This window comes from Heteronotia binoei, chromosome 4 (assembly GCF_032191835.1).
Source record: "Heteronotia binoei isolate CCM8104 ecotype False Entrance Well chromosome 4, APGP_CSIRO_Hbin_v1, whole genome shotgun sequence".
In the NCBI taxonomy this organism is placed as follows: domain Eukaryota; kingdom Metazoa; phylum Chordata; class Lepidosauria; order Squamata; family Gekkonidae; genus Heteronotia; species Heteronotia binoei.
In genome coordinates this window covers 145,142,616-145,168,304 of record NC_083226.1, presented here as the reverse complement: position 1 = coordinate 145,168,304, position 25,689 = coordinate 145,142,616, and the positions used below count along the sequence as shown (strand labels likewise).

The window sequence follows — 25,689 nt, the reverse complement described above, 5'->3', positions numbered from 1 at the left end:
ATTTACCACACATTTTAACAACATGAAAGTCAACAGAATATGAGAGAGGAGAAAATGTATGTATTTCTGAACTCTTTCCCTATCTCTCTCCCCATAAAAGAAGAAATAGAATTCTGGAATGGCTGACTGAGCCCAGCTTCAACTTTCTTTTTTCAGCCATTTCCTTTCCAATTAATGACAAAAAAAGAAATATGACATTTTCCACAGGCATATTTGATTTCCAGGTTTAATTATACTTTCTAACCTGTCTCTCATGCCAAGCGCAGTTACGTAAGCTGCTCCATTCCCTTTCTGATTTGCTTACCCAGTGCAGACCACATTATGATTCCAATTAACACTTTCCCTCTCAAAGAGCCTATTTAACACATGAATAGGTGACTCTAATGAAAAGTCTGCCATACACTTGCAAAAGTTTAAATTATTCTCGATATCGTAGCTTAAAAGAAGCACAAACTATTTCATCTGCCTTTAAAATTTAGCTTGGTATGTATCTAGAGTTCAATTTGGCTGGAGCAAAATTACACTATGTTCTGATATTTTACTACAGACAAAATCTTTTTTTTCAAGAGATTAAAAAGGATACAGTAATGCAAAAATTAAACAACTGCAAAAGCAAGGGAGACCATCACTCCTGTATTGCAGTGATGGAAGAAAAGAGCTAATTACATTTCTCTAACTATTAAAAATAAAATAGTCAGAAGTTTGCTCTATGGGTAAAAAAGTTTAACAGTGCCTGAACTCCTTAGTATACCTACACAGAAAAACAGAAGGGAGAATTGGCAGAAATACACCGCACCTCACCCACCCTGCCTAAATCCATTAACAGCCTGGGTGATTTTAACATTAACAGGCAAGGTACATGGGGAAGTGAGTGATTTATGAAACAGTTCACAGCAGGTGCCATTCCTTACTCTATATCCCACTCTGTTCAGGTGGATCACATATGTTCAGACTTGAGACTACTGGGTAAAACTACATGTGACAATTTTTTAACATGTTATGGCTGAACAACCCCTAGCTGACCGACTCCAACAGTCACGTGTCAACTGTGAGGCAACTTGTTTCTCTAGCTGACAGGGTCCTATGGTCAAGCACACATACACTCCACAAGTTACTGTTTTGAATATAGTCAGCTTGTCTGCGAATGCCGCACAATTTTTTTTCCTCTTTGCCATGCATATTTGTCTATTGTCATGTATATTTTTCTCTTCACCATGTGTACTTCACATTTTCTATTAGAAACACTAGAATGTGTAAATATCGATAGCCATGTTAACATCCATCTTTGCACAGACTCATGAGTCACTCTACTCCACATGCTAAATAATTTGGTATTACACTCATCAAAAACTCTATTCACGAGAAGTCAATTATACTTTGACTGCTCAAGGAAAAAAGATCACTATTTTTTAAAAAGAACATTCATTAAACTTTCAAGAGAAGCATGTTGAACTATTAATGAGCTATTCTGCAACAAGATTATGTACTAATCAAGATATTTAAAATTTAAACAAACAAGATTATATTCCACTCCTCTGTGTTGGAACATTTATCAGATATACTTTTCATGTGCACAATAAACTGTAGGAGAAAAACTTCATTTGTTGGTTCCGTCAGAACTCCAAATCTGCTTCTGTTTTTCAAATAAATGAGAGCCCTGGGAAGTAAAGAGACAAAGCAACCTTATGCACGTCTGCTCAGAAGCAAGGCCCATTTTATTCAGTATTGGGATTGAGCTTGGAACTTTCTGCATGGGATGCAGAATCTCTGTCTCTTGTCCACTGAAGAGTCACATACTGAGTGAAGTACTGAACGTGGGCTCAGAAAACCTGGGATCAAATTCACAGTCATGACTAGGGTAGATAGTAACTGTAAAGCTATGTCTAAGGTTCCATCTTTGGGTGACATTAGGCATTTTTGATGAGATTTAGTTGAAACATAGCCAAAGAAGAAGATATTGGATTTATACCCTGCCCTCCACTCCGAATCTCAGAGTCTCAGAGCGGCTCGCAATCTCCTTTATCTTCCTCCCCCACAACAGACACCCTGTGAGGTGGGTGGAGCTGAGAGGGCTCTCACAGCAGCTGCCATTTCAAGGACAACCTCTGCCAGAGCTATGGCTGACCCAAGGCCATTCCAGCAGGTGCAAGTGAAGGGGTGGGAAATCAAACCTTGTTCTCCCAGATAAGAGTCCGCACACTTAACCACTACACCAAACTGGCTCTGGTACTCTTCAGACTGCTTTAAGTTCCACAAAAAGAAAGACAGAACATGGGTACCTGTATTCCCCCATCCCCAATTTTGCCCAAGCAGCCAGGGTGGGGGGCAATGTCTGTTGGACAAATGGTGTGCATGGGAGAAAAACAGTAAGCCATGCAACATCCTGCTTTCCCAGAATTTTGTCCTGATACAGATCAACCTCACAGGCCTGCTTTTTGCTTATAAGTTAAATACTGAAGGATCTATTAATTGACTCCCCCCAGCACTACATGTTGAGGGAATGCATATAAAGTACAGCATAAACAACTGGGAGTGGGACCTGAATTATCCCATCACCTACAGTTTCCTCCCCCAAATAGGGTTGTCAGCCTCCATGTGGGGCCTAGAGATCTGCTTTTACAACTGATCTCCAGGTGGCAGAGATCAGCTCTCCTGGAGAAAATGGCTGCTTTGAAGGGTTTACTCTATGACATTGCATCATAAGAAGGTCCCTCCCCAAACCCTGCCCTCTCCCAGATTCACTACCAAAGTCTCAGGTATTTTCCAACACAGACCCGGCAACCCCAAAACAGCTTTACACCAGCTCATGCTAGTCTAGCCCTCAGCCATAGTTGGCTGATGCACTTTGGGCAACTCCTTTAGTCTATTCTTCAACATAGGATTAAATTGGATAAACTGTTGTACACATTATCACTAATGACCTTTATAGAAAGGGGAGGGCAAAAATGCGATAAGTAATGATAATATGGCTGATTTGTATGGTTCTATCTGGCAGGAATCTTGGGCATCATCCTAACAGGGTCTTTTCATATCTTTCTTGGGATCTTGCTAAGAATTCACATTGGGGGATATTCTAGTAGGGTCACCACCATGTTAATCTGTTGTAGTTGTAAAAAAATCACACACAGCTAGGGCTGCCAAGCTCCCACTGGGGGCGGAGGATCCCATGCCCAGGAGAGCCCCAACCCACTGGCAGGGAGCAGGCCACCAGAGGGATCCCTGCTCCCAAAGAGCTCAATTGGCGCACACCAATGTGCCAGGGACGTCATGCTGGGGATGCTCTAGAACTTGTGCTAAAAACTCTATAGTACCATAGAGTTTTACCACAAATCCTAGAGCATTTCTGGTGTGACAGTCTAGAAACTGTGGTAAATTCTATGGTACCACAGAGTTTTTTAGCACAAGTCCTATAGAATCCCTGGCACAACATCCCCAGAGTGATGATGTCACTTCCAGATGATGTCATTGCACACACAGCCCCACACTTTGCACACACGAGAAACAAGTTTCCCGCCGCAGTGGCAGAGGGACTTGGCAACCCTATAAACAACACTGGAATATAGAAGACACATTTATTGGGTTGTAAGCTTTTAAGAGGCCACTTTTTGTTTACCAGGCATATGCTGGGTATGGTACACTGTGTATGTTTCTGTTGGTAAACTGCAAGGTTTAAGTTAAGAAGAGAATCTTTATTGTAGTCTGGCTCTAAAATAATTACAGGGGAGAAGGGAATGGTCAAAACTTGCATGCAAAAGCCAAATCCTTGGATCTTCAATCCTCCAGCACAATCTCTAACCACCATACTGTGATGCCTTCCAAATGACAATATATGGGCTGTGTTCTCTTCCAGCTAATCACTTAAATAATAGCTGGCAGCACATACTGTTTTTATTTCTGTCATTCTTTCATTTTGCAATGAAACCTTGTATACATATCGTTAGGCTAGATAACTACTACATGTGCTAATTATGTATTAGAGGTATGCACACGGAATACCGAGCTAAATAAATACCAAAAAAATACCTTATCAGCCCCTCACCCCACAGTTTTCTCTCAAAGTTCACTGAACTGGACATGCCTTCCAGGATGTCATGAAAAAAATGGCTTTCTTTTAGGTCTAATAAGTCACCAGGAACAAACTAGCAGGCTGTACTACTTGAAGATGGCCCTCTACCTTGATACGGCTGATCTGGCTACCTATATCAATGCCACAGGAACATTGTGATTAGAGTACTGTAATACACTCCCCTTGAAGTCAGCTTGGAGAATTCAGGTGGTGCAGAATGCTGCAGCTTGACTATTATCAACAGTTGGGCAGAGCATGGATATTATTTGCATTCTGTAGTCATTCCTTTGCCCACCCATCAGCTACTGGGCTTAATTTAAGGTATCAACCATCACATACAAAGCCCTTCATAGCTTTGGTCTGCCCTACCAGTGGAAACATCATTCCCCTATGCCCCACCCTGACAGCTTCACTCTGCAGGTGGACAAAATTAACAACTGCCTGTAAGTGTATGTTTTCTGTTATGACCACTAGCCTTATGGAATTCCGATGGGATGAAGTCAGAATGCTTCCACCCTCCTGGCTTTTCATGAGCTATGTAGAACTGAACTATTTAAGAGGGCTTTTTTACCTAGGTAATAGTGCTGACCAGTAACAAAATGGTTCAGAAAGATGCTTGAGTAAAAGGTTAAGGACTGTGGACTATACCACTGTCTACAGTTCATACTGTGTGTTAGAACAGTGTATAGAGGATCCAACTATGTAATATTTGCATAATTTAATGCATCACGTTAATACTTATGTGTTGTTTCAGCTGTTTTCAGATTTCTGCAATCCAAATCCTAACGCACTGTTTATTGCATGACTCATTCTGTTGATTGTATTGATTTATTCTGTGTAATCCACCTTGAATCCAAATGAGAAAAATAAATAAAAATAAACCAATACTCAGTCAAGATCAGTCAGTCCAACAGACATTCAAGTGGGCGCTGTCAGTGCAAAATCTAACAGTTTGTACCTCCAAGGATTAAGGGCCCATTTCATTAAATACATCTATTAGGAACAAGCCTAGTCAGGCAAGACAGAATGGAGTGTGCCATTTTACTTCCCCTCTTTTGCTCAGTCCTGATGCTAATTCAGATGGTGTGCATGATTCATTCATTAAAGAAGAAGAAGAATTGTATATTTATACCCCGCCCTTCTCTCTGAATCAGAGACTCAGAGCGGCTTACAAATTCCTATATCTTCTCCCCCCACAACAGATACCCTGTAAGGTGGGTGGGTTCCCACAGCAGCTGCCCCTTTCAAGGACAACCTCTGCCAGAGCTCTGGCTAACCCAAGGCCATTCCAGCAGGTGCAAATGGAGGAGTGTGGAATCAAACCCAGTTCTCCCAGATAAGAGTCTGCACACTTAACCACTACACCAAACTGGCTCTTACACCCTGAACAGTGGAAGTCTGATTAATGCATCCCACCAATACCATGTCCTGCTCTCAACCAGATTACCAAAGGTGAAGTAAGAAAAGGGGGCGAATTGATTCCTTCAACCCTGAAGGTGTGAAAGGGTATCCGTTCATTCTCACTGGAGCTTGGCTAAACAAGATAGTGAACACAGTAAGGAGGCGGAGCCAGCAAGGGTTCTGAAGGCTTATTGGTCTGGGGTCCCTCTGGCACAGCCAGTTATACTCTACAAATTGAAGAAGAAGAAGAAGATATTGGATTTATATCCCGCCCTCCACTCCGAAGAGTCTCAGAGCGGCTCACAATCTCCTTTACCTTCCTCCCCCACAACAGACACCCTGTGAGGTGGGTGGGGCTGGAGAGGGCTCTCACAGCAGCTGCCCTTTCAAGGACAACCTCTGCCAGAGCTATGGCTGACCCAAGGCCATGCCAGCAGGTGCAAGTGGAGGAGTGGGGAATCAAACCCGGTTCTCCCAGATAAGAGTCCGCACACTTAACCACTACACCAAACTGAGTAGATGGAGGCAGTGATCAAAGAAAGAGACAATCTGGGAATAAAGAGAAGTAGGTGAGTCACCAAGCAGTGACTCAGGGCAGCCTGGAAAAGTCCATATTCCCTGCAAGGTAGCAGCCTGGTGCCTGGCAAGTGCCGGACAATCTCTCCACACGTAACATTGGTTCATCTAGCACTGTCTGCTCTGATTAACCTCAGGGCCTTGGGCAAAAAAAGGCCTTTCCCAACTCCATTTTTTTTTAAATGTAGAGGCCAGAGATTGAACCAGATACATTCTGCCTGTAAAGCATGTGCTCTGAATGCTAGCCACTCCCAAATAATACCTAGTTACCTTGTTCATTACAAGGCTGAGAATGGGGAAACTGCTAATTTGTACATTAAAAGATAAAGAAGGTGACTCATGTGGAAGGGTATTTTGCACCCAAAAGGTTACTCTCTTTATTCCTACCACTGTAGGCTTTCTATACAATGGCAAAACTATGTTCCTGAAAATAAATACCAATGTAGAGAAGAACCAACAGCAGGTTGAGATTAATTCTTTTAGCATATGCTCCTCTGAACAAAGCCTCCTTTCCCTTCAGTTTTTCAACTGACCATCCACATAGTGTTTTTGTTAGTAATACCTCTAGCAGCAGTAACACGATACTTCAGTGTAACCAGTGCTTATGAGGATGTTTATTGTCCATGACATATGTAAGAATCTGAATGAAAAAATATTTGCTCAGCTGGGAAAATGAGAATTTACCTAGTACAAATAAACCGATGACATTATCAGGGCAAGGACTGTTTACAGAGAACCTGCTAGAACAGTGCTCCAGTCCACTGGGGACTCCTAAGTAATATAATTGCTTAAATGATAAAGAATAAAAGCAACAATTTATTTGCATTCTACTATAGGCATAGCAGAATATACAAGAATGGCGGGTGCTGACCAAGATGCTTACAGTCCAGGAACAGACTGGAAAATTACATGGTCCTGGAAAAATTTAAGGTGGACAACCCCTACAGTGGTACACGTCTGTACATCAGATGTCCCTCAACTCAATAGTAGAACCAGTTGCTTTTAGTCCACTAGGGAACATAGTATAGATACCCACTTCTACAGTGCTGAGAAAAATAGGAGACGTACTTCTTTTCACAGTAGAAAGTGAGGAAAGAGTAAATGAACCTCTTCCTCATCCCTCTGCTACTCTTCTCTTAAAAAAAAGAAGTCCCAGCATCTGCACTTGGAAAAGAAACAACACAAAACAAACACAGGCCTAAACATAAGATGTAGTTGGGACCAATATCGGGTTACTAAGTGTATCCATTGGCCAGGGTTGTAGCTAGGCTTTTCTTTCTAAACTAGTAATATACGGCATACATTATACACATACATTATATGATGATAGTTTCAGAGGGCAGCTGTGTTGGTCTGCAGTAGAAGGGCCAGATCTGAGTTCAGTAGCACTTCAGAAACCAACAAGAGTCTCAGGGTATCAGCTTTCAAGAGTCAACCTCCCTCCCCTTCATCATACCTGCATAAAGTGCCATCAAGTCACAGTTGACTTATGGTGGTCCCGTACAGTTTTCAAGGCAGGAGACATTAAGAGGTGGTTTACCATTGCCTGCCTCTTTGTAGCAACCCTGGAAATCCTCAGTGTTCTTCCATCCAAATACTACCCAAGGCTGACCCTTCTTAGCTTCCGATATCTGACAATACCAGGCTAGCCTGTGCCATCCAGATCAGGGCAGTCTCAGATCCCTTATTATACACTGTCCCTTATTATACACTGTCACAGTTATACTCTACTATTATTCTTAATTTGAATTGATGCTCTTAGAAAGACATCTATCTCAGTCAAATGCTATGAACAGATGTGGCCTTACAAATATGTTTTTGCCATAGAGAAGGGCAACATCTGTGCCACCTTGTAAGGACAATTACTGCACCTAGGAACATCTAGGATATAAAGAAACAGACATAACCCTTACTGGAATTCAAAATATAAGTAAGAAACAATCCTAAGTGATAGAAGTGTTTCCGGAGATCACTCCTGAAGAGCCGAAATCATTACCTAGGAAGTGGTTGTACCTGTGTGTACTGCCCAGCAAAACACAGGAATGTGAATCCTGGACACTTCAGCAGTATTGTTATCTGAACATGTTTAGACCAATTTATAAAAAGAGAATCAAGATTGTCCTAATTTGCACTACCCCCTCCAGTGCACGCACTTTCTATAGCTTATGTAATGCATATTGCCTCTGCACAGATGTCTGTGTACCAGCATGTAGCTTATGTAGTCCTTGACTGCACTCTGTTTTATATAGGCTAAGGTTGCTAGGTCTGCCCAGCCACAGGCAGAGGGTGGCGTGGTGGTGGTAGGGTTACCAGATCCAGTTTGAGAACCTCCTGGAGATCTGAGGATTGAGTGTGAGGATGGCAAGGACCTCAGTGGGATACAATGCCATAAATTCCACCCTCCAAAGCATTCATTTTCTTCAGAGGAAATTATCTGTGCCATCTGGAGATGAGTTGTAATTCTGGGCAATCCCCAGGTCTCATCAGGAGGCTGGCAACCCTGTTTAAATATTATGCCACACATACTGGGAGAGTGGCAACTGTGCATATTGGTAGTATATTCTTCATGACACCTGCAGTAGTCTCATCAGCTTCATGCCCCTGATCGGACAACATGGTGACTAAACATATCAGAAGCAACATGCTCCTGACATATGCAGTTGCCATCCTCAAAGTACACACAGACATAAGGTCAGAAAAGGATTGTAGGGGTCATGCTGTTTGAATCTACCTGTCTTGGGCTATATATGTGCAGGCTCCTATTTGAATGTCAAGGGATTCTTCCACCACATATTGGATTGAATGAAAGGGGGACATACATCTCTGTTTCTTGGGATATCCAAGTAATGGTTCCTACTTTCAAATGTGGAATGGATTTGTAAGAAGGCTACTCCAAATTAAAAAGATAGCCCTTAAATTGCAATTAAGTTTGTATGAATGAGGAAAACAATACAGCCACGATAAACTACAGGATATAACAGGATTCCTTAATACCCTGGAAATGGACATAAGGAAGCTTCAATGAACATAAAGAGCAAAATATGAATCACTAAAACATATCTCAAATTTAGTTATTTTATTATAATAAATATTCTCATGGGTTTGTAAAAGGAGAAAACTCTTTCTAAATGTACTGACACATGAACACAAAATGAAACGATTCCTTTTCATTCATTAAAAATGTAAAATATGAATTTTGCCATGCTAATGAAGAAAGAAAGAAGCAGATTAGCTTAGTGTTTCTTTCTTTTTCATCCTCTCCCCTTTGTGATTCTAGGATATGATTAAGAGAAAATAAATTACTAGAATTCTTTTCCACATTTACAAATGAATACCTGGAATTATGCATGAAGCTGAAGAAAACCCTCAAGCATCCGGAACAAAAAACTGGAGACTTAGAATTTCATATTATCCACCTTTGCATTTTTACTAAGCCCTCTTTTGTCCTCAGTCTCACTTTGAACTTCATGAGATCTGCTAAAATAAAAACCTTATGCAACAGGTGAGTGGGCCATGAACCTGGGACTGGTTATTTATCATTGGATATAAGCCATTTTCCATAGGAGTGCACTCTTTCCTCCTATCCATTTGGTCCAGCCCTCAGGGTTCAAGGGATTTGTGAATGGGCCTTGGGGAGAAGAGTGTGTGACCATTCTGTGCAAAGGCCAGTGCATCACAACACATGCATGCCAAGAGCCCGTCAAGGAGAACACAGTTCTTGAGAACCAGTTTGGTGTACTGGTTAAGTGGGAGAACATGGTTTGAATCCCCATTCCTCCACATGCGCCTGCTGAGTGACCTTGGGTCAGTCACAACACTCTCAGAGCTTGGAGAGCTCTCTCAGCCCCACCTACCTGACGGGGTGTCTTCTGCAGAGAGAGAAAGGGAAGGAGATTGTAAACTGCTCTGAGACTCTGAGTAAAGGGCGTAGTATAAATTAAATTTCTTCTTTTCTAGTGAGCCCTATTCTGATTCCCCTACCCCATGATCACAGCTATACTTCTGCAGGAATAGATTATATGCTCACTGTTTCTCATATATTTCAACTGCATTGATTGCACTATGTTCATTTATTATTATTATTAATATTATTTGTTTATTTATATTCCGCCCATTCCCCTGTTTGGGGGCTCAAAGCGGAGTACATCAAATAGAAATAAAATCACAATAAAATCATAATAAAACCAATTACAACATTCAGTAATTACTTGCAATAAGACTAATTAAACACATTTTCAATTTTAGAACTCAGTATTTGCTGGCCTCCAGAAATCAGCCTAAAAACTTTGAAGGAATCCGGGCTGGGGGCTGGTAGGGTGCGGGGGAGAGAGAGTGATCCAGTTCTACTGAAGGAAAGCTGAAACTTTTTGAAAAGCAGATTCTACAGCAATCTATCTTGTTTGGCCACAAGCACTAAGATCTCCATTTTCAAATGATCGCTTATGTGTGAAGTCTGTGAATAAAGCTTATTAAGTAATAGCTGAAACCCTTAGGCTATAGCTTACTTTCTCAGCTAAGCCCAAATGTAGTTTCTCAGTGTCATTAAGTTGGTGCTCACTTTACAACCCACCCTTCCAGCAGGTCTTTCTTCAGCATGCACTTATCACCTTGGCATCTGAGTGTTAAAAGTAAATGAAACAATATTAGCAAAGGGCAGGGATGTGGGCTGACATCAGAACACTGACTGAAACAGCACATCTGTTCAATGCTCCTTTTCTGTGTATTGCAGGGGCGGCCAACGGTAGCTCTCCAGATGTTTTTTGCCTACAACTCCCATCAGCCCCAGCCACTGGCCATGCTGGCTGGGGCTGATGGGAGTTGTAGGCACAAAAAATCTGGAGAGTTACCGTTGGCCACCCCTGGTGTATTGAACTTGTTATTTGTAATGTGTAATAGAAAAGCCAAGGAGAAAAATAACCTTTGTTTTTTTACGTGTGTGTGTGTGAGAGAGAGAGAGAGACAGAGAAAGAGAGAGAGAGACTGTGAACTTGAGTGCCCACATAACACCTCCACTCCAGTGCAATTTGCCTGTGAGCAGAGCATGCAGAGTGCATCCCTCAGCTGTCCTTGAAATAGACAACCCCTGCCTTCCATCATCATTAGGGCATTTTGCTAGTGTGGTTGGAATATTCAGTTATTAAAAGGTGATGTAAGGCTGTGATTTCTAGCCTCTTTATTATCAAACTATCCTGTTATCATAGATTCATTTTCATTTCTTCTGAACTGTAATTTACCACACAAAAGAATTAGAAGTTTAGAATTTTATAGAAAACAGCAGATTAGTATTGTTGCTCAGACGTAAATGAATATTTGCAGATCATCCCAAAGTTTAACTTTGAAGCATAGAAGCTGCACCTAACAACACTAAGAAAGGACAAATCAGTGAGATGCTGAACATGGGAATAAAACCTATTAACTAAGTGAACAGCACTAATAATACATTTGCTATTTTCATGCCAAACCAGGCTAATTTCTAAGCTTTGCCTATGAACATGTATGGCTAAGGAAAGGATCCCTTCCCAGCCTCCACAAGTGAAGTGTCCAAAGAAGCTTAAAAATCCAGAATACTGCATCACTCACACTGTAATCCTAACCAGAATTACACCCTTCTAAGCCCACCGATTTTTACAGATTTAAAAGGGTGTAAAACTGTTTAGGACTGTACTATCAAAGATCTAACTCCAGACCTAACACACATAGCATTCTGAAACTCTGAATGTCCCATGGGCTAGGATGCAGAACACAAATATTAACTAAGCAAGCAATGTAAACAAAGTAAAGCTGTAAAGAAACATCAAAAAGGGGATCTAACACTGCTGTCCTATGCAGAACTACACTAACTTCAATGGGCTTATAGGGGTATAATAATGATTAGGATTGCACTGGAAAAGGAAGAAGGTAATATTTCCTACAAGGAAAGGTAAAAAGTATGGGTTCCTTGGGTGACATAACAGGGATATATAAAATTATAAAAGGTGAGGATAAAGAGAATTTTTGTCACATGATACTAGAATGCAGGTTCACACAGTGATAATGCTCTGGGTCCAAGAAAGGCAAAAGGGAGTACTTCTCCACAGAACACTAAATGCATGATGCCATGGCTTTACAAAAAGACTCAGACAAAAGTTATTGAATGGCAGGTCTGTAAAGGGATGGAAACGTTCCAGCAGTTTTGTGTTTGGTTCTTATTGTGTTCAAAATGGTTGCCTTTGGGTAAAAAATGTTCTTGACCAGTTTCAAGATGAAAGTCCAAGCCTAGGAAACAGAAAAGGGTCTCTCGACAGTCTGCAGAAACAAAACACAAAAAGGTAGTTTTCAAGAATGGAATGTGAAGGATGCCCTCATTGGTTGGTCAAGATCTGGAAGGGAATACCAGATTGTAACTAAAGAGGAACCACAAGCCAAGAAACAAGGAGAGAGAGAGCTGGGGGGAAAGGATGTCAGAGCACCATCGAAGAGAATTGAAGGGAAATCTTTGCTGGACAACTTGGCAGCTGCAAAAGGGCAAGGAAACAAGCAGAACTCAAAGAAATTGCGTTGTCTTATAAATCTCCCAGAAAAAAGAGTCTAGCTAGGTTTTGCTGGCTACGTTTCCCCTTGTTATTTTCTTATCTAGAATTATCTTACGGGTTTTGTGTATACTGCTAAAACAAACTTTTAAAAGTGTATGTTAATTAGGCTTTTGGGGAGGTGGCATAGTATAGCCAAATCTCATCAGATCTCAAAAGCTAAGTAGGGCCACTTGGATGAGAGACCACCAAGGAAGGCTCTGCAGAGGAGGAGGAGAATAGGAATAGGATTTTGAGTACACTTGCTTAGGATTGCTCCTAATGTCTAAAGCTTGTTTTTCACCCTATGAATAATCCAATCTCATTCTACAAAATAATCTCATAGTACACGATGCACTCAGGACTCTGTTGTATAATGGATCACCATCTTTTAGCTATCAGCTGGTTTTAAGTGACATTGAAATGATAGAATTGGTTTCTTTGTTTTTAACTTGTTTACTGTAACCTGTGCTGAACCCGCTTGCAGGGGAAGGTGGGGTATAATTCTGTGAAATAAATAAATGAAATAAATATCTAATAGTTGATTGAGTCCTATAAGAAACAAACCTATAAGAAGAGGTTGATGGATAGAGGCAGCTGAGAGATTAACAGACTTCCAGCTGGTGGCATTAATAAAGGCCGTTGAAAGGGAAGGGGAACTGTAAATAGGAAGCAGAGAGAGGTGAGTTTGAGGACGAAAGACCTTGCCTCACCTCCATCCTCACAATAATGAATTTGTTTTTAATTTTGAACTTTCAGAGACATCTAACTTGCCTGTGTTGGTAACAAGTAATCCTAGCAACAGCCAGTGTGGTGAAGTGGTTGGAATGTTGGAACAGGTTCTAGGAGAGTAGGGTTGAATCCCCACACTGCAACAGAATCCTGTTGATGACCTTGGGATAGTCACACACTCTCAGCCTAACCTACCTCATATGGTGGCTATGAGGAAGAAACAGAGAAGAGGAGAATGTTGCTTTGGGTGCCCACTAGAGAGAAGGTGGGGGAAATTTAGTAAAGAAACAGATCACTGGACTAGAAGAGCTTGGATACCCTTAAGTTGCATGATCTGGCTCTTCTTTAGAGTTGATTTGTTGTTGTTTTTTTAAAAAATGCTTATCTCTACTAAACAAAAAAAGAAATCCAACATTTTATTTATTAAACTGATTAAAATGTTTATATCCTGTCTTTCCTCTTGTTTATAAATGGCTTGTTGAATATAGTTTTGTATTTGTAGCTCTGGCAAAGCTATTTTCAGTTGTAAATTATTGAATGAGATGGAAGAATCTCTTGATAAAACTAAGAGGCTGTTTCTTCCTCCCCCCCTCCCCCCCCCCCAATAATCAACTGGTTTATTTTGCAGCTAAGTACATTAGAATTTGACAGTTGTGCTATATAACGCAAAAGTTTCTTTTAGTTTAAAAGGTTCAGTATGATACCACTTGAGTGAATAAACCTGTCCACAGGAGAAAGATTATAATTTTTTTCCTGTATCATTATAACTCTCCATCACAGGCTTCTGAATTTTATTGTTTTCATCTTGTATTGCTTTAGAATAATTGTTTTATGCAGTGTTGATTTTTAATCCACCTTGAGCATCCCAAGGAAAAGACAGGATATACATTTGAGAGGAACAAAAAAAGAATAAGATATATAATCAATGAGAACATCCAGGAAGTGTGCAGGGGATATGGTTATTAGAAGATGAAGGGTGGAATAGCATCGATAACTTAATTCTAGCAGTATATTGCTGAAAGGTTTGGATTAGCATCTTGATGCCATAAAGTACAGCTTCACATACTACATATGAACCTACCCAACTACTGTGGTTGTCTATGGGTGCCCCGCCATCTGAGGCTAGATGACAACCTGAGAAAGGGCCTTTTTGGTTGTGTCATCAAAATTATGGAATTGCTGGTATGGCAGTTTATAAATCCCAGCTGATAGATCAAGGGAGCAGTCAATGAAATTTGGGATAACAGTTTTAGTTCAGGATATGAATTACTCCAGTTCACAATCAACGTTCCCTCTAAGCTGTGGAGTCTTGTGAGAAAAAATCCTACTTTGTGAACTACTGGCATTAAAGTTGTGAGTGAGCAATTTGGCTACTGCATAAATTAGTTTGTTCTGAGGCTATCCTTCCTGAGCTAAGACAAAAATATGAGTCATAGGCTAAAAAACTGTGAGCTAGCTCACATTAACTCAGCTAAGAGGGAACACTGTTCACAATACTTGATCACCTTCCAAATAGAGCACTACTTTTTCCACCCCCACCTCCCCAGTTGTCCTCCAGCATGGATAATGATTTGAACCAGAGAAGAATTCCAGTCAAACTGCTTCCTTCTGTCTTCAGCTACTGGACTTGGCAATGGTTGTAGAAACAGAGGCTGGGACAGCTGATAGAGAGGACTAAAGGGTCAGTGTCCTGCCTTGCTTCCTATAACTGGAAGACTGGCATCATTGACTCCAAGGAGACTGGGAGATGTAGTTTTTCTATAGCATCTGATTCTATTCATTTCAGTGGAGGCAGCAGCTCCTCATAGAGGACTCTGGCCAGGATAATTGAGTCACAAAAAGGCTCAAAGAGCTTTAAGAGAGCGGACAATAAAAAAAAAACCCACATGGCATTTATTGCCAGTAAATGAAAACTGATGGCAATTAATTCATTACTACTACGACAACTACTGAAGGAGGGTCTTGCAAGCTATAGTTGACAGCGACAGCTCCCGACAAACACTGAGCTTAATCTTCTTCAGTTTTCATAAAGAGTTATTAGGGTAGGGATAGAAATCAATATACATAATAGTACCTAATGCACCTACAAAAATCGATGAGAAGCTGGTATTTTAAATACTAAATGCAATCCTTGAGGCCCTGTCTCTAACAGAATATTTAGAAGCTGGGGAAAGTTCTGTTACTAATTATCACAGAATCACAGAGTTGGAAAGGACCATATAAACCATCAAGTGAGTCCAACCCCCTGCTCAATGCAGGATCATCCTAGAGTAGGGGTGTCAAACACAGTTGTTATGAGGGCTGGATCTGACATAAACGAGACCCTGTTAGGCTGGGCTATGTGTGTCATAAAATGTAATGTCAGGTAGCAGAGATATAAACTTTATAAAGGACACAGACAAACACAATTAAAGAGTTTTTAAAAGCTTAAAATAAAACACGCTTAAAACATTAACACTTTTGGTCTTAATGGTGTTTTCTTTGTATATCTTCCATGCAATCCAGGGTACTGGGCAAAGGAAGCTTTGGGTCTTTCCTTCCTTCCCCAGGGGACCAGGAGGGAGAGGAGAGTCAGCCAACAGAAGGAAGAGCGGCTTGACTCAGTCGCTCTGCTGTGCAACTGAGAGAGCCTGGCAAAGCAAGCTACCCCCCCTCCTCCCCAAGGAAGGAGCCTCAACCAATTGAGAAAATAGAGGCTTTGCTCTGCAGCTCCTGGGAAAGCAAGCTGTGATGCAGAAGGAAGCAAGAAAGAGGGAGAAGGTAGCAGACAACAACCAGTTGCTCAAGGGGCTGATAGGAGCCCTCCAGGGGTCTGATTTGGTCCCCAGGCAACATGTTTGACATCCCTGGCCTAGAGCATCTCTGACAAGTGTTCATCCAGCCACTGCTTAAAGACTGCCAGTGAGGGGAAGCTCACCACCTCCCTCAGTAGCTGATTCCACTGTTGAACAACTCTTGATGTAAAAAAGCTTTTTCCTAATAGCCAACCAGTACCTTCCCACCCTTAATTAAAAACCATTATTGTGAGCCCTCTCCTCTGCTGCCAACAGGAACAGCTTCCTGCCCTCCTCTAAGTAGCAGTCCTTCAAATACTTAAAGTAAGCAATCATGTCCCCCCTCAACCTCCTCTTCTCCAGACTGAACATTCCCAAGTCCCTCAGCCTTTCCTCATAGGGCTTGGTCTCCAGGCCCTTGATTATTTTCATCACTCTCCTATGCACTTGCTCCATCCTGTCCACATGCTTTTTGAAGTGAGGCTTCCATAACTGCACACAATACTCCAAGTGCTGCCTGACCAATGTAGTATATAGCAGGACTATCTTGCATTTTGGATGCTAATAGACCCCAAAGTTGCATTAGCCTTTTTTGTTGCTGCATCACACTGGCTGCTCATATTTAACTTACGGTCCCCACCCGCACCCCAAAATCTTGTTCACACACACTGCTACCCAGTGTGATAAAGTTGACCTGTAAGAACTGCCAGCTGTCAAGGCAGTGATGGTCAACCGCATAAATGAGCTAACAACAGAACTGAACACCAGTATAAAGGGCCATTTGTAGGATGTCCAAATACTTTTTTTAGGGTGTTCACACATTTGAAATTGCCAGAGGGTGGGAAGGAGACTGACAGAGGCCTGGTGTATTCTGTTGGATGCATTTCCTGTTATGAACTTCTTCAAGCATCTGTGACTGGCTCCAGCAACAAACAGGATTTTATCCAATAGAGAAGTTTCTTCAGTAATAAAGCAAACAATGTGACAACTTAAAGTGGTATGACACAGGATAAGACAAACAGATAAACAGCGGTTAATTACGAAGTCCATATGAACATACCAAGCCAAAATCATCAACATGTTATAAACTCAGGGATTGCTTACATATCTGTGGGGCATGCTGCAGATGTGGGAAAAGAGTCCTTGAAATCTTTCACATGGAGGTTCGTGTTGAGTTTATTCTCTTTACTGGGAGCTACGCGCTAGACTGAATTTTCTCTATATATATTGAGAAACCCCTCCTCAAAAGAGCCACCTCAAAAACTTTGGTTCTGAGGCAGTTTCTAGAATATGTAACATAAATTAAATCAGGCTGATCAATGTATGCCGGATGCTATATATGACAGCAAACAACCAACTCACCAAAGAGTAACAGCAACTACCTGCAAACATTTCCTACAGACACCCAGATGGTTTGTGTAAACAAGCCTTCAGTTACTACCGAGGGGCACCAACTATTTGTTTATCTTATTTATAACTCTCCTCTCTCACTGACGTTCAAGGCAGATTACAACACATTTTAAAAAAATCTTCAGTCAGACAGCATAAGAGAGCATCTATGACTGTGAATTAAGGGGTTGGAGCACCATTCCTATGAGGAAAGCCCAAAAAGTTTGGGCATCTGCAGTTCAGAAAAAAGACCACTAAGGATGAGCATGACAAACATTTATAAAATTATGCATAGAGTGGAGAAAATAGATAAAACAGGATTTTTCTCCCTATCTGCAATGGACAATAAGTTCAGAACTGCCCAAAGAAAGTAGTTCTTCAGTGAATCAGTAATAATGATCTGGGAATCACTGCCAGTGGATGTAGGGCTAGGAACACAGTTGGCTTTAAAATGGGAATTAGAGCAATTGATGGAGGACAGGTCCATTAGCTACCCACATTGATCAAAACGAAGCTACACAGTCAGACCTCTGCAACAAATCTCTGAATAGCAGTGCTAGGAAGCAATTCAGGAGAAGGCCTTAGCCTCTGTCCCTTCCAAGACCAACCTAGTTGGTCACTGCATGAAACAGGATGGTGGACTAGATGAACTACCAGTCTGATCCAGCGGGGCATCTCATGTCCTTTTAACCCTGTAATGCAATTTTCATTCATTTCCACAGAGCTTGTGCCAGTAGTATGATTTGAGGCAGATGGCCTGAAAATTATTGATATAGAAGTACCATCTTTATTAAACACAAAAAAGATACAACAAAGAATTGCCATACATAGTCTAAGCCTCATCAGCAACATATTCAGCAGTTTTCGGAATTGGCATCAATTCATTCAGCAGTAAAACAGTGCCACTGTTTAAAAAGAAGCAATTCCACTTATCTCTCTAAATAGACTCTCTGGATAGAGTCCTTATTTTTGCATGCCATGTCCAAGTAATTGTTGTGTTGAGTTGTACAGCTGTCTGTCAATGTTATTCAGAACAAAAAAAAATAACACAGAGAATAATTGCAGAAGACAATCCCAGAAGAAGTCAAAGAACATTCTCTGCAAATGTGAGAAGCATATTTTGAAGGAACTCTGGTCAGGACATATCATTTAGCCATCAGAAATTAATATATTTACAGTAATTAGGAGTTTTCAAAGGAGGGGAACAAATTCCTGAATCTCATTTCATCTATTCCAACATATTCATATATTCTTACTATTGAAAGATGTTTGTTCCTGATATTCAGGACAATGATGTAAATTCTTCTCCTATGTAAAACCAGTAGCATTATTTCTCATACTATTGAATTAATGAATCCATGCCTAACAGGAAGCTATTTGAAACAAGGCCACCAGTGGGTTTATATATCTTGGGGGCATCCTTCATTTTACTTGGGGGACGATCCCGTCCCCCCAAGAACAGCCTGATTCAGGATGAGATAGTTGAAGTATGGAATAGTGATGAAAGTCGACTCTCAGTTAAGGAAGGAAATTAGAAAAGATTCTCTTACACACTTATCTCCTATTTTGACATATTTATTGCTTCAACTCTTGTTCCCCCTTAATTGGATCCATATAGCTGTTGATGCTGTACACTTGGCTTGTTCCTGTTTTGTCTCCAAACGTCATTATCATGTTATATGCTAATTCGCTTTTCAACCCTGTCTATAAGTTCAAATAAGTCTCTTCCAGCTCATTTCATCTGAAGGTTCTTGCACACGAAAGCTCATACCTTGAATAAAACTTCGTTGGTCTTAGAGGTACCACTGGAGTCTAACATTATTCTATTGGTCCACAGACAGTATTCTGTGTTCCAGTGGTCATGACAGTGGGTTTGGAAAAGTCATTCCATGGTGGATCTTTGAATCCTCACATAAACATATGCCTCTGCCTTATACTGAATCAGACCCTTGGTCCATGGGGGTCAGTACTGTTTACTCAGACTGGCAGCGGCTCTCCAGTATCTCAGTCTTTCTTATCACCTGCTCCTGGTCCTTTTAACAGGGGGTGCTGGGGATTCAACCTGGGTCCTTCTGCATGACAAGCAAATGCTCTACCACTGAGCCATAGCCTCTCCTACTTATGTTTGCTCCAGTGCTCCATTTCCTACTAATTTTACAGCAATTTCCTCTAATATACTTAACTCTCCTTCTCAATAACTCTCCTTCTTCTTTCCAGACAGTATGCAGCGGTATGCTTGTTTTAGTTGAAGAGCCTTGTGGCCTTACCACTTACAATTCTTCTCCAGTCCAATTTACTTTTTGGACACACAGTAGCCCTGTATGTATGATATATGGAGGTAGAAGCCAATGTCTGCAGAAGGGTGGAGCAGGCTGGCACCAACCCCTGCTTGTGACTAAGTGTGCTCTCCTCATATTTTCCTATAAGTGGCCACAGCTCAGTGACGCAGCATCTGCCTGGCTTGCAGAAGGTCCCAGATTCAATTTCTGGCATCTCCAGTTAAGGGTCAGGCAACAGGTGATGTGTAAGACCTCTACCTGAGGCTTTGGAGAACTACTGCCTGCCAGAGAAGACAGTATTGGTCTTGACAGACCACTGCTCTAACTAGTCTATGGTAGCTTCATGGGGTCATGCATGTGTTCTACAAGGACACAGCTTGCATGCACAGGCACTCTGCTCACATTCAGAAGAACGTGGGTGGGTGACAATGGAGCCAACATGCTCACCTGTGAGCAGGAGCATTGCCAGAATGCCCACTTCTGCTCACATTCTAAGCATTTTGATCTGTCCTAGTGTGTACTGTGTACATGTCCTAGCAATGTATATATCACACGCAAACATATCCCACCCGCAAGTATGTAAAAAGTCTGGTTGGTTTCTCTTACAGGGCTTAGCTACTATAGGTCAGAACTCAGCTTTTTTCCCTGGTCAGTTCCGCAGGGCCTGTAAGACAACCCTCTTCCGGCTGGCCTATAACTAGCTGGTACAAGAAACCAAGTGTGGTTATACTAGAATTCTGCTGTCCCTAATGTTTTAAATGTTTTAAATGTCTTAAAATTTTAAATGTATTAATTATTTTAACTGTTTTTATGCTTAAATCTTATTTATATGAAATTTTGTGTTGTGAGCCGCCCTGAGCCACTTGTTGGGAAGGGCGGGATATAAATCATTAAATAAATAAATAAATAAAATAAATAAATAAGAGTGAAGGCAGTTCTTTAAATTCTACCACTTTCCAGAGGAGCCAGGAGGATACAGTCTCCCTATTTTACATGTTATATAAAGTTTTACATCCCACCTTTAAATCAAATTATTCTCAAGATGGGGTATTATCAACAATATGTTAGATTTTTATTTATTAAAATATACAGATTTCCCTGGTGCCTTTCCTTTGTGGCTCACTGTGGCTTACAATTCCACATTTTAAAACATACAAAGTACAATAATATTCTAGGTAACTGCTCCCCCTCTCCCAAATTGCCTTTAACTCACACCCCTTAAAAATACTTTAGCAAATAAAATGGCTTTGCAGTGCCTCCTAATAACATCTCAAGATGGTGCCCACTCACTTCCTCAGGGAGCCTATTTGAAAGGGTAGGAAGTACTACCCAAAAAAATGGGCTCTGGTAAATGGCAGGTGGGCTACCTTAAACAGGGAAACAGCCAGTGTGTAGCAAGCCAAAGACTATAGTTGGCACATTGGAACATACATGGAGAGATGTTCCTTTTAGATATGCCAAAATAAAATCCCATTGCTCAACGTCCTTTGGACCGCTGGCCAGTGACAGAAGCCAATGTCTTTCTCTTTATCTGCAGTCCCTAGGCAACTAGCATTCCACCAGAGCCTGCTAAAGCCCATCAGTGCTAATGAACAGAAAAAGAATGTATGTTGTTAGCCAGAGGCTTTTTAGCTGACAAGCAAGTAATAAATATATAAAATAAATACACACCTAGAGATACACACACACTAAGATATGCCTATGCTTCTTCAACAAATTGAAACAAATGAAATCAACATGTCTGCAAGACTTGCTCTCTGACCAACACATGATTCCTCTCTCCCCTTTCCATTACAAAATCATTCTTGCTAACACACTGGTATTTTTTTCCAAGAGGAAAAAAATCAGATTAAAAGGCCAGCCAAAATTTTAAAATACCAGAGCACATCAAACAGATGTCAAAACCATCAAAACAAAAGCCAATGGACTATCCTCAGAGAAAAACCTAAGTATCAGATTTTACTGAAAAGAAAGACATACATGAACAGGACCAGTTGCCCTGTTACAAGACATATAATTCAGTATATAAAGGAGAATGGGAATAACTTGCTTTATAAGTAATAAAGTAAGTTATTCCATTCTCCCTTCCTATGGCCATTATTTGAATACATGGACCTAGAGGTTCACTGTGAGCTTGCCATCGCTGTTTTCATTTAGCTTTCATATAGAAATATATCTCAGTGTGGGGCACTGCTCTTCCACAAAGAGTACAGGGGGGGAACCCCTCAAGTCACCATCATTCTAACTTTAGCAGCCAATCCAATAAACATGTTCTTTTCATGCTCCTCACATAAAACTGGCCAGAAAGAAGAGGAAGGGGGAAAAGGCAACCTTTTAAATAAATCAGAAAGGAAACGCAGTTTTGGCAGCAGGGCTGACTTCCCTTTTTTGTTATCTGGAATACAGTTCATTTTGATTCATTTTAAAAAAGAGAAACGGCTTGAGAGGAACTGGATAAATGTTTACTGCTTTTCCTGTCCTTATGGGCTGGAAGTTTTGTTTAATTCTTTGGAATCTGGCATGAAAAATACATTTTTAAAAAATGCCATGCCAAGTGGGGGGGGGGGGGGGAAGGAATGGGGGCAGGGAAGTATGCCATTCTTACCAGGTATGTGCCACAGTGAAGCGCCGCTGTTTTGGTATGTTGCTGTTTAAAAGCATCCTGCGCAAAAGCCTTGGAGAATTCCTGGGAGAAATGACCGGTGACAGTTTAGGAGAGATGGAAGATGACTTCCTGGATGTCCTGAGCGTTTCGTGCTGCAACAGGTTCTCCCGCAGCGTCTTCACAAGATCCTCATTGAGCCACGGGTTCTGACAATGTGGATTATCCACTTCAGGTACAGTCAAGGTGTCTGGGCTTGTTTGCTGAGCCATGTTCCCAAAGCAACTGGTATTAGGGAAGTTTCAGTAATGCAATATATTTCCTTCTGCAGCTTTAAAATATATCGAGAGAGTTCATTTGCTTATCGGTCCTGAGCCACTATGCAGAGCTTTGACTCTGATTCAGCCTGTTCTGCTTTCAGCATGGTTTTCCCTCCCTTCAGAGTGTACACATAATGAACGGCAGTGTGTGGGGGAAATAAAGCAATCTCCTCCAGTGAGCCTGTTAGGCATTGCCACTCCTCTTCTAGCCTAAGACCAGTCACTCCGGCGGACTCTACTTGCGAGTGAGTGCGGAGGGAACAAATGGTGTGCTACGAAAGAGCTTCTGTGCCCACGTAACCAGGCTGCCTGTCAAAGTATTGGAACTAATGCACCGCAGCTGCCAGAGTGACTCCCGATTATGTACACACACACGCGCAAGGAGAGAGAGCGCTGGAAAGGGGAGGAGGTCTCAAACCATCAGCCTGTTCATTTTGTTTGGCTAGTCTCTCCCCCCCCCCCCCGCCCTCCCCGATTATTTCGCAGGGAATGGAAATGTTGGATATTAGCTTCTCTTTTTTGTGTGTGCCTGTTTGCTTCTCCGTTTCCCTCCAACCTCTTGCCCTGTCATACATTATTTTGTCAGCAAGTTAGAGCTTGTCAGAGAGACGTAAAAAACCGAACACTGGCCCAGCAACATTTTTTTTTTCTTTTTACCAACTTGCCACACCAGGATAATTGATCTCGCTGACAGAAAGAACTTCTCAAGTTTCTCCTCAGAAACCTGAAGTGGTCTTGCTGTGAGGCATATGTTCACCTAGTAGCTAGAACTTGGGGAATATACAAACCTTGCTCAAATGCAACCCCTACCAAAATTGGCAGGGGGAGGTGTACATAAATGTAGGACAGAGTTTCCACCTCAGTCACCAAAATATCTTAGGCTGGTCCCATGAGCAATACAAAACAAATTGGTATATCTAACTGCTACTGTGCACAAACCAACTTAAAAGCTATGATGCTGCTGAGTACAGCCATCTAATTAGATCATACTAATTCCCAAGCCAGTAGCTTCCTGTAAGCATTAACTATTTCTTAAATGTTACAATTATTGCTTTAAAATGGCTCAGAGTAATTAACTTAATGCAAGCACCATGATTCCTGCTCTTTCCGATTATTAGATCTCATTCTGAACAAGGGATTCATGGCTGTTCCAAACAATTACATAAAGCTGCATTTTTCTTGCAGACTAATTTATTGTCTTTCAAATAGCCCAAATGAATTTTTTTCAGAACTACACCCGATGCTGCTTAGTTGCAAAGGAAAGGAAAAAGCCTTTATCAGCATCATCAGTTTTCTCCAGTTCAGCACGAGGGGCAGAAAGGCAAAGATTATTGAGCTCACAACTCTTACTGTGTAAACTTCGGTGCATGAATTTCATATTTAAATCAATGAAGATTCCTATTTGTTATTATTATTCATTATTATTAACAGAAACAGCAGCAATAGGATTTGCTTGCTGTACAGTAGTTTAAAAAGTTTATTATTACAGGCTAAAATTGATCAAAATAGAAACATTGTTATACCCAGTTTTTTTTCAGTTCAAAACAGTTAGAGTTAAATCCAGAAGCATTGTAATAGAGACCAATGAGATTCTCAGGATATGTTTTCAACAAAAGCCCAGCAGGAACTCTGCATATTAGGCTACACCCCCTGACATCACCATTGTTTCACACACGGTTTTTTTGTAGAAAAAGTCCAGCAGGAACTCATTTGCATATTACGCCAACCAGCCAGAACTTGTGTTCCTGTGCGTTCCTACTCAAAAAAGCCCTGGTTTTCAAGTCTGAAGCCTTCTAAGGTGCCACTGCACTCAAATCCAGCTCTTCTGTTGCAGACTAACATGGCTACCCTTCTGAAACCAGCTGGAAAGAGTCATGCTTGCCCATAACAGTGAAGAGTCCAGTAGCATCTTTAAGACTAACAAATTTTATTGTAGCATAAGCTTTCAAGAAACACAGCTCCCTTCATCAGATGCATGGAGGGGATGTAGAAACTGGCCAAAGATATATATGTGGTAAGGGGGGGAAGTGGATGCAGAAAGTGAGTGCCAAGTAAGTGCAAAGCAGTTGCAGAAGTCATGAAAGAGATAGAATGCACAATCCAGGCTGGGTGAGACCGAGAGCTGTTTCTTGAAAGCTTACGCAACAATAAAATTTGTTAGTCTTAAAGGTGCTACTGAACTCTTTACTATTTTGCAGCAACAGATCAACATGGCTAACTCCTCTGGATCTATGCTTGTCCATAACACTCTCCAGTTGAAAACAACAGTACTTAAAAAATATTTAGCTTTGACTGGATGTACCCTTCCTTATTATTCATCCATCTCTTCACTTCTACATTGCTCCTAAACATTGCCCTTACATCTTCTGTTGACCAATTGTCAACTAACCCACCCTGAACCTGCCCTGGTGGGGTGGATGGGATATAAATCCCAACAATAAATAATAAATAAATATACTGAAAATCTACCAAGAAACCATTAAAAAAACCTTAGGTATTTACACCCAATTTTGTCTCCAACAGGGACCAGAAAAGCTTACAGCATCATTCTCCCCTCCTCCATTTCATGCTCACAACAACCTTGTGTGGCAGGTTAGGTGGAGAATGACCACTTAGTGAGCTTTCATGACACAGAAGGGATTCAAATCTGGGGCTTGAAATTTCAACCCTGACACTCTAGCCATCACTCCATCTGGTTTTCACTGTTAATTAGGCTTACTGACATCATGATCACCTAAATCATATTAAGGGACAAGCTTTGGTTACCATTTTGTTTCTTGTATCTACGAGGTGGCTGGGAACCAACTCACTGGTGAATATTGTGTGTGGGTCATGAAGCAAATACCTGGCAGCAGTCATGTGGAAGGCAGCCTAAAAGGCTTACAAGTGAGTCTATGAAACATAGAAGTATATCTCCCACAGGACAATTGCTGGACACACAGGTAGACTCTGGAAATTAGGCTTGCCAACAACTTCCAGGTAGGGCACTGACTTCTCCTGGA

At 41.2% G+C, this 25,689-nt stretch overlaps 1 protein-coding gene across 2 annotated transcripts in view; it reads right to left on the bottom strand.

Moving 5' to 3' along the window:
* Positions 1–25,689, bottom strand: part of PDE4D (phosphodiesterase 4D) — a 596,108-nt gene that overhangs the window by 476,505 nt on the left and 93,914 nt on the right. The window contains exon 1 of one of the 2 annotated variants that reach the window (XM_060235953.1): positions 22,371–22,654. The exons of the other annotated variant lie outside the window; for it this stretch is intronic. Within the exon in view, the coding sequence (XP_060091936.1) occupies positions 22,371–22,639 (269 nt within the window). The 5' untranslated portion in view covers positions 22,640–22,654. Of the gene's footprint in view, positions 1–22,370; positions 22,655–25,689 lie in introns of those variants that run through there. 2 annotated transcript variants of the gene reach the window in all.